We start from the raw sequence: 12,086 nt of genomic DNA, 5'->3' as shown, positions 1-12,086 counted from the left end.
CATATGGCATGACACTCACAAACACATCTGTAATTGTGCTTTGTTTTGTTTACTGGGCTTTTTAATGTAGTTTAAGTCAATGAAAACTGTTGACATTTTAGTCATATTGATATTTTAGCCACTGAACACATCTAAACACACACACACACACACACACACACACACACACACACACACACACACACACACACACACACACACACACACACACACACACACACACACACACACACACACACACACAAAGACAAAGATCCCCCATTTAGCCTGAACAGACTGTAGGGGCAAGTGCTGTTAGCGAGCACCTCTGAAGGCCAGAACAGCACACGAGGGGGTGGGTGGCCAGCACCACGCCCGTCGGGCACGTCGGGCACCACGCCCGACCGCCTTTGTCTCCCCAGTGGCGATGTTTTACACACCGCACCAGGTACTCATTTTAGGCTGAGTCGACCTAGGGGAGGCCCGGGACCGGTTCAGATAATCGTCACTGGTGTTAGCCATGAGCGGGAATCAAACTCGGGTCACCAGGTTCATAGCGCAGCACGCTAACTGCTACACTACCGCTCCCCCCATTTTAGTGTTGTTTTTCACATAAAATTGATCTTATCATGATGATCTCATCAATGATGCTACACGTTGCAAGCTGCAGACAGCGGGGGTGAGAGACAAGCGTCTCCGTGATAGTGCGCATCACCCGGCAGAACTTTATATCTCTCCCGGTCTCGACTCCCGCTTAGATTGTTTCTTTCCGCGACTGGTTGAAGCGGCTCTGACCGCACCGAGAATGACAGTTTTGGAGTTTGCACGTTCCCGTATAATATGAACTTGAATTAAGGATGAAATAAAGATATATCGCCAAGCTGTGATCTGTGTTTCTATCAGACATTCGAGCTGCAGACATCAGGGTTGCGAGAGGAGCGTCTCCGTATTAGAGTGCGCATCACCCAGTAGAACTTTCTCTCCCGGTCTAGACTCCCGCTCAGGATGACTGCACCGGTTCGGTCTTCTTGCAGTCGAAGACTGAGCAACTTTCTGCTCTTAAGTTTATTCCAAGCACTGTCAAGTGCTTCATCAGATTTGTCGTGTTGCTGGTCTTGGCATCAATTATCTTGTCGCAAATATTGCATCGAGCCTGGTGAAATGTAGTCACACATTTTATCTTTTCACCATCTTTTACATCTATGAGGGTTGAGATGAATACACACTACCAGAGGCGGCGGCAGCCGATTTTGCCGGGGCTTCAACCCCGAATGTTTTGAGTGTAGCCCCGAATGTATTTTGAAAAGTTGACTGACAAATATGAAACCGGACAAAAGCCTATGTAAACCTCCGAAATCCTAAGTTGCCTTATTTCATTGTGCTTTGGCTTTGCACATACTGCATACAGCCTATAATAATAGACATAGGCATAATCTAGCCTATAGAATAAGTTCCTTTGCTGTCGGTAGTCTATGGCTTTCAACCACAATAGGCTAAACCTCAAGAGTTGTAGCCTCTAACCTCCTTGTATAGATTGACTCAACTTGGTAGCTCCGTGTTAACGCATTCGCCTCTCACGCTGGAGAACGCGGTTCGAGCCCTGTTCGGAGTGTACTTTTCTTGTTCATCAGGTGTTGTTTTCGCTAAGGATAACCAATAAGCATTAACATAAAATGTATGTGTGACTTGTTTTGTGATATTTGTTTGTAGTAAATATACACTTTGATTTGATTAAATGGTTTTGTAGAGTGTAGCAAAGATGAGCAACAGACTGAGGAGCCAGCAGCTGCAGCTGTGCCAGAATCAGGCATGGAAACTGGTAACAATTAATCAGTCACTTTACTTTAGAGAAAGTTAAAAGTGAAACATTGTTTATCCCAATGATCCTAATGAAAGGATTTTGACAGATGAATTATTCTCATAGAGATGATGAGAATTATATACAGTTCTATGCCATGGTGTGTCAATGAACTTAGACTAAAGTCATTCATGTATTGCTTAGGATCTTATACATCATTTTGACTATTTATGTCAAAAAATATAAATTATTTATATTCAATATTTTTTTACCTCACTTTACTCACTATAATATAACTTTTTTGTGATGACTTTATGTTAATGTACATGAAAATTCAAGAATCATGATAGATCTTAGGGCAATCCCACTGATCTGCTCTTCCCAATACATTTTCTTCAATGGTATTGGTCTACAATTTGAAATATGTAGCACTTGATTAATTAGTTGTTTGAAGCTGATTTGCAGTAAGTTATGTGCTGTATCTGTTCTTTTGCATCACAGATGATTCAGGGAGGAGAGAGGATGAGTTAGTCGAGGATAGTACTAGAGTGGAAGATTTAGGAACTGTAGAAACAGGCCCAGCCAGAGCAAAACTCAAAGAATACACTCTCACCAGCTTTGGACTACAGAGAAGTGGTTGCTAGTGTGAAAAAAAAATTGTCTGGGCTAAGCCCCGGATGTCCTTCAATGCTGGAAACGCCTCTGCACACTACAGCCTCACGAGTGAGCCGTGTCTCTGGGCGTAACCGGCGTAAACTAGTGTTTTTCCTTGATGCCTAAACACAGCCGATCACCAGCACAGGCGACATGCTTATCACTGACGTTGACGAGACGAACCCCTTAGGTATCGAAATTTGGTACCGAACAACAAGACATTTTTCGATACTTGATTGTTTAAAGGCAATTCGGTCTGTGCCTAAAATGTATCAAACTTGATACCCAGCCCTATCAGTGAGCGTAGATTACCCTCACAGACATGCGATGCACTTCTGTCTCCCTTCACAGGGTCACACCCACTCCCAGTTCCGTCCAACTTTTTCAAAACAGCTTTTGAGAGCATTGTGTCTGATCTCTATTCAATACATCCACATTGACTAACACATGAACAATTGACAGCTTGCACTCTTGTCTCTAGTGAAACACTCTCAAAGCAGTGTTCAGCTCCCAACTCATTGGCAATTAAAAAACTGGAAATTCTGTTTTTGAAGGCTACATACTGAGGTAGGGTGAAAATAAGGTGCTTTTCAAATTGTTCAGAGACCAGATTCTTTAAGAGCTCCATTCATTCTAAACCGCTATCAGATAAGTCCTTAACTGATTAGGTCAGACAAAAAAGAAAGTAGGCAAAAACAAAACAAAAAAAATTGCTTTGTGTAAAATGCTGCTAGAATTACTCCACTGCATGGTGAAGAGAAGCGGTTAAACATATGTTCAATCTCTCATCTCCATATCTCTAAAGCTCTATCTGACCTAATCAGGTATTTTCTTTGCCATGTGAATCAGTAAATATTAATAGGTATGTCAGTATAAATATAATATAGTAATATAAATATGAGAATATTAATCATATACATAATATGAAAATATATTACTATCTATCTTTAATATACATATTAAGCCATCATAAGCAATAAATACATAAAACGGTGTTGACATCAGCTCATAATTTCTTTCAAAATACACTCAGACTTTCCTAATCTGACCTCAATAGTCATGCAAGAATATAAAAATTATGCCCCATCATTAACATACAGGCACAACTAAATAAATGGGGTAACAAAATAAAACATATATTGAATAAAAAAAACTAAAAAGAAATGTAAGAATACATGTAATACACTATTAATGAAATCAATATACAACATCGTAAATAAAAAAAAAAAAAAAACCCTACTAAAATTTACTAATAAAAATAAAGACTAAATTAGGTAAAAAAAAATAATTACATATATACATATATATATGTATTAATATGTATCGTGCATATTTGGTCCTTTATAGATCAGATGTGCATGTTAGAAAATATAATCACACCTTTCAAATTATTAAATCCAAACAGCTCTATTCATGAGGCCAGGAGAGAAATTCAGTGTAATAAGTTTGATAAAAGTGCTCATTCACTATGCTCATAACGTAAGAGCGTGACTTTCATTATGAAGAATGAGTCTGCCACTCCAGTAAAGCACTTTTAAATAAACATTTATTTGGGAAGCGGCAGCATGGCATCTGTGTAAAGCTAATGAGATGAGGACTCACAGCTTCCTTTTAATCATGGACTGACCTGTCTGCAATCTCAAAGTCCACATTGAAACTGCATGAATGGCGAAAAGGTGGCAGCATCATTATTTTATTTTTACAGAGAGATAGGTAGGTCGGCCTATTACTAAAAATCAGTTGGCTTCAGCATCCCTTGTTGCTTTATATACAGAGCATTCAGAAAGTATTCAGACCCCTTCATTTTTTTTCACATTATGTTGTGTTGCAGCCTTATGCTAAAATGCTTTAAATTATTATTTTTTTCACATCAGTCTAAAATAAGTATAGAAAAATATAGGGGTGCTTTTAAGGGAAGCCACAGCCACATGAATTTGGGCTCCATGTTTTTAGGGTTTTTGTGTTTTTAACTTAGTATTAGCCAAGAAATGCATCGATAAATAAAATCTTTGAAAGATGGCATGCATAATCAGAGGGCCAAGACATGTGGATGAAGCCAACTCTGAGAGATTTTGGATGGATTCTAGGAAACATGGCCTTCTCTTTCATAGTGGATTTGGATGGTGGCACAACTTGCATATATTAACAATGCTCACTTCTTCAGAAGGCTAAGGAAATTTGCTTCACCCTGGATTCTAAAGTTAAGACAACGTTACAGCAACGTGTTTCTGCTGGAAAAAATTTTATTCGTCCAATACGTACAATTGTTGGTAATCGCACAACCTTCTATGGAACCATAGCTGGCAATGAATCATGGCTGTCTGGGCAAAGACTGCCAATATCTGCGGGTTGCTACAGTTTAAAAAATGTAGTTCGCATAAGCACAATTCAACATAGACCAAAGCCATCCCTGCCTGGTTTTCGCTATGCGTTCGCTATGCCACAAATGCGATGAGCTACATAGTATATCAGTGAACAACAATTCAGCTGTTATCGCCATGTCAGAGACTTGGCTAAATGTGGACATTACAGACTCAATTGTAACTTTACCTGGATATACCGTAATTTCCGGACTATTGAGCGCACCTGAATATAAGCCGCACCCACTGATTTTTAAATAAAATATTATTTTAAACATAAATAAGCTGCACCTGTCTATAAGCCGCAGGTGCCTACCGGTCCATTGAAACAAATGAACTTTACTCAGGCTTTAACGAAACACGGCTTGTAACAAAAAAAATAGGCTTTAACGAAACACGGTGTGGCAGCAGGGGCGTGGTCAAGCGCCCGTCCGGGAGAGAAAAGGGGTAAGGGTGCTTAAACCTGCGCTAAATTATGTCTAACACCGGTGTCTAATTTCAGTAAGCATGGGGAGAGCGGCATAAAAAGGCAGCAGCCACAGAGCTGAGAGAGTGACACACGTCAGTCTAGTGTTGGCGCATAGAAGAATTGAGATACTTTATAAAATTGATTGTAAACATTGCTGTGGCCATTTAAAGCCTTACCTGGAACGTCAAGTGCCCTGCTGGAAACTGTCACACTGGTGCCCGTGTGACAGTTTTCCCAAGAAGGACACGTGAAGCAGGGCACTTGAAATTAGACACCGGTGTTAGACATAATTTAGCGCAGGTGTAAGCGTCCTTACGGCTTTTCTCTCCCGGACGGGCACTTGACCACGCCCCCGCTGCCACACACGGCTTGTAATAAAACATTTGCAGTAAACAGTAGCCTACCAAGAACGTCATTGGTCACTATCTTCCTCCTCCTGTGCACTGGAACCACTGAAGTCATCTCCTTCGGTGTCAGAGTTGAATAGCCTCAGATTTAGTTGTCTTTTTGCACTGAGTCAATTCCTCACGCTGCTGTTTCCAACGTCTTATCATCGACTCATTAAGACCAAGCTCCCGTGCAACAGCTCTATTTCCTTTTCAACAGCCAGATCAATCGCCTTCAACTTGAAAGCAGCATCATATGCGTTTCTCCATGTCTTTGCCATGGTGAGGGTGACAAAATTACTACCGTAATCAGAATGATGGGACGTTTGAGTGCGCTCGATTTAATCTAAACCGTGAACAAAAAAAGTTGTTTTGACCTTAACCCGTTCGGCAATTTCATTGGTCTAATGAAAGCTTCACGCCGCCAAAAAACTGAGCACGTCACAGAATGTTTTTTTTTATAAAATTTGAAAGCGGGAAAAATCCATATATTAGCCGTGTCATTGTATAAGCCGCGAGGTTCAAAGCGTGGGAAAAAGTTGCGGCTTATAGTCCGGAAATTACGGTACCTTACATTGGCACGATCGCATGGGCAGCAGGGGAGGAGTCCTCGCACTTCATTAGTCAGCTGTGTTGGTTAAGTGAATAAAGGGATCCTTTTATGGCAAATAGATCAATTGTCACTGCTTTGATTCAGATCCAACAATCCTGGCATGAAGCACTCAATAACAACCTCAAAATGGACATTCATGCAGTTTTTGTTGATTTCTCCCATGCTTTTGACACACTGAAACACTGTCAATTATAGGTGTGAATCTTCACTGGCCTCACGATTCGATTTGATTATGATTCAAAGGGTAACGATTCAGGTATAAAAATTATTCTTGATGCATCACAATGCATCTTGTCCTTCAATATCTTTCTTTTTCAGTTTCTTCTAAATACATTTTTTACTCTAAAAGTTTTCCCTTTCAGCTTTTTATAAAACAGCTGTTTTAAAAATCAGAACGAGTCACATTAGATAAACTGGCCTTTCACTTTCAGTATGAGCTGTGAACAAAACATGGAACATAGATTGAATAAATGGTTCTATAGTTTAAAAGAGTATCTCATTTTTCAGTTTCTTTCTTTAGAACCGTATAAAAAAAATCTCTACAAAGCACAAAAGAAAAAAATTATTAAATGAAAACATCACCAACATCTCCCGAACCACTGCCTCGTCATTATTTTCTTCTGTTCCCCCGTTCCAATCCCTATGCAATTCCAGCTGGTGTCCCACAGGGGTTTATTGTCCCCACTGCTCTTTGTCATCTGTAAACAGTCTGGACTCACCTCTGCCTTCTGTTATCCCTGTGAAATATGCTGACAATCTTACATTCACAGAGCTCCTGAAGAGGTCCTTACCTGATCTGAATCAGAAGGCCTTGGATTAAGTGGTTGAATGGAGACAGGACTTTTCACTGGCAATGAATGGAAATAAGACCATGGATATGGCCATTAGTGCCAGGAGAAAGGATAACATCCTCTCTCCTCTGTCTCCTACAATTTCTGGACAAAACATCAGTAGAGTCTCCACATTTAAACTGCTTGGAGTTCAGATATCATCTGATTTGTCATGGGATGCCCACATTAATGTTATGCTCTTAAAGACATGGCCAAGGTTCCATTACCTTAGTGTTGCCAAAAGAGCTGGTCTCCCATGCAATGTTCTAGAACAAATATATCTGACCTTCATATGGCCAATCCTAGAGTATGCGAGCCAGGCTTGGGGTGAGCTGACAAAAGGCCTCTCCGAGGAGATGGAGAAGGTTTAAAAAAAAAACCAATGCTGCAGGATCTTTGGCATTTCGTATTCTTCTCTTCAATCACTGAGTAAAAGGCCACCCTGTGCACCCTAACTAACATACTCAAAGACCGTTCATCCCATCTGCATGTTTTTTGCCTGCAGTCTCAACATCTAATTCACTTCCGCGGCGCAGGGAACATGCAGTGCCCACTAATAGACCCAAAAGACATGAATTTCCTTTATTGATCATGCTCTTAAAAAGTTTTATAAATGAGATATTTATTTAGGGTTTTATACTCTTAATTTTATGTTTTTGTTTATGATATTGATTGCAGTTATGTTTGACATGTTTCAGGATTTGCTTTCTAAAGAGTTCTTTTTTTTTTTTGCTACTATATCCTGCTTGTCAAAAATTTAAGAAATTAAAGAAATTCAGACCATTTGCTTTGATACTTGAAATTAAGCTCAGGTGCATCCCATTTCTCTGGATCATCTTTGAGATGTTTCTACACATTGATTGGAGTCCACCTGTGGCAAATTCCATTGATTGGACATGATTTGGAAAGGCAAACACCTGTCGATATCTTGTCTCAGCTGAAAATGCATATCAGAGCAAAAACCAATCCATGAAGTCAAAGGAACTGCCTGCAGAACTCAGAGACAGGATTGTGTTGAGGCACAGATCTGGGGGAGGCTACAGAAGACACTTTGACTGCATTAAAGGTTCCAAAGAGCACAGTGGTCTCCATAATTCTTAAATGAAAGAAGTTTGGAACAACCAAGACAAGAAATGTGACCAAGAATCTGATGGTCACTCTGTTTGAGCTCCAGATGTGTGGAGATGGGAGAAACTTGCAGAAGGACAACATCACTGCAACACTCCACCGATATGGGCTTTATGGGCTATCGGTGCAAAACACATGAAAGCCTACTTGTAATATGCAAAAAAGCATCTAAAGGACTCTCAGACTGAGAAACAGGATTGTCCAATCTGATGAAACGAAGATTGAACTGTTTGTGCCATGTCTGGAGGAAACCAGTCCTCCTCCAATCCTCGCGTGCGTAATACCATCCCAACAGTGAAGCATGGTGGTGGTAGCATCATGCTGTGGGGGTGGGTTTCAACAGCAGGGACTGGTCAGGGTTGTCCTTTATAAAAACCTGGTCCAGAGCACTCAGGACCTCAGACTGGGCCAAAGGTTCACCTTCCAACAGGGCAATGACCCTAAGCACACAGCCAAGACAATGCAAGAGTGGTTAGGGACAAATCTGTGAATGTCCCCTGAGAGGCCCAGCCAGAGTTTGGACTTGAACCCAATCGAACATCTCTGGAGATCTGAAAATGGCAGTCCACAGACGATCCCCATCCAACTCAGAGCTTGAGACAATCTGCAGAGAAGAATGGCAGAAAATCCCCAAATCCAGTGTGCAAAGCTTGTCACATCATACCCAAAAAGATTTGAGGCTGTAATCGCTGCCAAAGGTACTTCAGCTAAGTACTGAGTTAAGGGTCTGAATACTTATGTCAATGTGATATTTCAGTTTTTTCTTTTTAATAAACTTGCAAATGTATGAAAAATCAGCTTTTTGCTTTGTCATTATGGTATGGGGTGTAGACTGATGTGAAAAAATATATAATTTAAAGCATTTTAGCATAAGGCTGCAACATAAAACTTTTTTAAAAAATTAAGGGGTCTAATTGTGTAAGTCCAAAAATATTTTTTTAAAAAAACACTATTACTTTTTCCCCCAAAATTCGAGGTTACAGTGAGGCACTTACAATGGAAGTGAATGGGGTCATTTTGTGGAGGATTTAAAGGCAGAAATGTGAAGCTTATAATTTTATAAAAGCAATTACATTAATTCTTCTTTTAAAACGTATGTATTATTTCAGCTGTAAAGTTGATTAAATCGCCATTTTTACAGTAATTTTATGGTTTTAGGGTTTGTTGACATTACATTGTCATGGCAGTTGTGTAAAGTTGTAAAATTGCCTACAACTTACACAGATGCAGTTAGTAAGTGATTTTATCACACTAAAATAATTTGTACACACGTATCCTTTACGTCTTGTGGTTATACTTTTGAAACAGTGAGTATTTAAACATTCAAAAATTGACCTCCATTCATTTCCATTGTAAGTGTCTCATTGGAACAAAGTTTTTTTTTTTTTTTTACAGAAAAGGGATGTTGCAATTAAATTTTGTGGTGATCAACATTATGCCACAAATGCTGTCGACTGACCTTATCATGTACTGAACCCGGAATATTCCTTTAACTTGTATTGAACCTTTTAATGAATGCTTCAATTTGCCAACAGCAATTACATACATTGTGTTGAATAGATTGTTCTTTCAAAATGGTCATATTAGGGAAGTTCCACAAACTATTCAACAGCAACACTGCACAACAGGTGTCCATTTCAGCTTTACAGGAACAGTCCTCTGTTGCAATACAGACCAAGTTAGGGGTCAGAGTAGCAAACAATCAATGTGAAATACCAAGATGTGGTTCAAAACCACCAACTATTTCCATCTCATAACCATTTACAGTCAAGAGCTAGTTTACAGCTTCAGAGAAAGACACTTCCTGAGTTAAAAGAAAATAGTTGATTCTAACAAATGACTGAAAGCAGCCAGAGATATCAGTATGTGAGAAACATTCACAAGACAACATTACACACTAATTGACAATCTAATTGACAAATGCTGTATTTCCAAATCCTGAGCTCCAACATTTCTTTTACCAATGAATTTCCATGATGATTTTTACAGTGATTCAGAATTACAAAATTAAATAATTTAGAGCTCGGCATAACTAGAAAGAATGGCATCCCTTACAGTGTTATTTTATTTATTTCAAGATTGTTTTACATGACTTTTCCAGTCCTGCAAATCACAACTTCCCACATGATTCCCTGATCTTTCCAGGTTCTCCATGGTAACCCTCAAAATATTTATGCTAACTAGACAGTTAACATGATCACAAGGGGTTCATACACAGTAGGGGCTGATGCAATGACATCATTCTTAAGAACGTGTTTGTTCAATGGATAATCCACTGCATAACATCATACATGTCTAATGCAACACATATGCTCTTGCAGCAACATGACAGCAATTTCAGACCTTTACCGACAAAACACGATTAAGAAATCGTCGCAGACTTACGTAATGCCATTGTTTAATGTTAAATAAACAGCAGGTTTATTTAGTATTGTTTATACAAGGCTACAATACAGACTACCGGCGCTATTGTTATTGCAATTAACCTTGGCAGAATCTGTGACGTTTTATGTGTACCTCTAAAGTAAAACTGTCATAGGTTTACATGCATAATAAAATCAAAACAAAACAACCGCACGAGTGGCAATCACGTGACCACCTGCTGCTTAGTAAGCAGTGTACTATGAAAATGTATATGTAAAATGATTTTATTTAGGCAAAACGTTGACTTGTATCTTTATTTAATATAATTAAACTCGTTAATTTCAATATTTTAATAAGCCAGACATTTCACGTTAGCTCGGAGCTAACTTTCTGACAAAACACTTACAAAAACTCCTGAAAAGATCATTAAAAACCAAAGCAATGAAGAATGTATGTATGTATGTAAATGGAAAGTTTGACAATAGAACAGAGTTGGAATGCTCGTAAAGAGTGAGAGAGTGTCATACCAGCTGTTGACGGATCCAGCGAATCATCCTCTCAGACTGCTGCTAACCCGCCTCACAGACACAAATCCACTCATAACATAAATAAATGTGCTTCCCCTGACGAGTTCTGCTCTCGGCATTACACATAACACCGGTGTACACCGCTAACACACATATCCCGTGCCATTCTGCCACTCTGCCACTCTGGTGCGGAAACGCGGATACAAACACATACGGACTGCATATGACAGAGATGCCTTCTGACTGACAACATCCCGGAAGTGACATCACCCACTTCAGAAATCTGACTGCCGAGAGTTGATACACGTGCAACAGGAATTTTTCCGCCTAGATCTTTCTGATCCGTTTAAACCAAGTTTAATGTCCAGGGTCTTGTTAACTTATTGTCTACCATATATTTTAGACACAGAACCAAATCATCTTCACTTTAAAGGAATAGGTCCCCCTAAAATGATTATATTCATTATCATTATTTACTCACCCTCATGCTGTTTTATATGTTTTCAGTAGAATACAAAAGGAACATTTTTGAAGAATCTTTATTTTCTATACAATAACACAGTGACCACCAGTGTTGGGTGTAATCTGATTACAAAATTATTTGTTCCAATAATCTGATTACACACATCGTTTCAAAGAAGCTTTACAGAAAATCATGCATTAACAGAAAATGAAACTGTAATTGTAAATTGTGTATAAAAATAAATAATAATTGTATTAAGAACCCCAGTGAGCAAGCTGAAGGCGACGGTGGCAAGAAACACAAAACTTCATAAAATATTGTTTAATGAAGAAAAATAACCCTGGAAGAAAACAGACTCACTGTGTGGGCCAGTTCCCCGCTGGCTAAACAGCATGAATGCAATGCCAATATTAGTTATTTATGTGCAGTGCAAGTCATGGTTTAAATTAGTAAACTAAGTCAGTGTTAAGGGCCAGTGTTTAAACAACTAGGCTCACTGTGGTGGCAAGTGGAAG

At 39.2% G+C, this 12,086-nt stretch overlaps 1 protein-coding gene across 1 annotated transcript in view; it reads right to left on the bottom strand.

Annotated features, from left to right (window-relative positions):
- The window catches only part of LOC127639615 (phospholipid-transporting ATPase IF-like), a 96,170-nt gene extending 84,850 nt beyond the window's left edge, over positions 1 to 11,320 (bottom strand). Inside the window, exon 1 of the mRNA XM_052121726.1 lies at positions 11,109 to 11,320. Within this exon, the coding sequence (XP_051977686.1) occupies positions 11,109 to 11,135 (27 nt within the window). The 5' untranslated portion in view covers positions 11,136 to 11,320. The remainder of the gene's footprint in view (positions 1 to 11,108) is intronic.
- Between the last annotated feature and the right edge of the window lie 766 nt (positions 11,321 to 12,086).

Source organism: Xyrauchen texanus, chromosome 48 (assembly GCF_025860055.1).
Source record: "Xyrauchen texanus isolate HMW12.3.18 chromosome 48, RBS_HiC_50CHRs, whole genome shotgun sequence".
In the NCBI taxonomy this organism is placed as follows: Eukaryota; Metazoa; Chordata; class Actinopteri; order Cypriniformes; family Catostomidae; genus Xyrauchen; species Xyrauchen texanus.
Note: the sequence above shows the minus strand (reverse complement) of the source record. Positions and strands in the feature narration are given on the sequence as shown.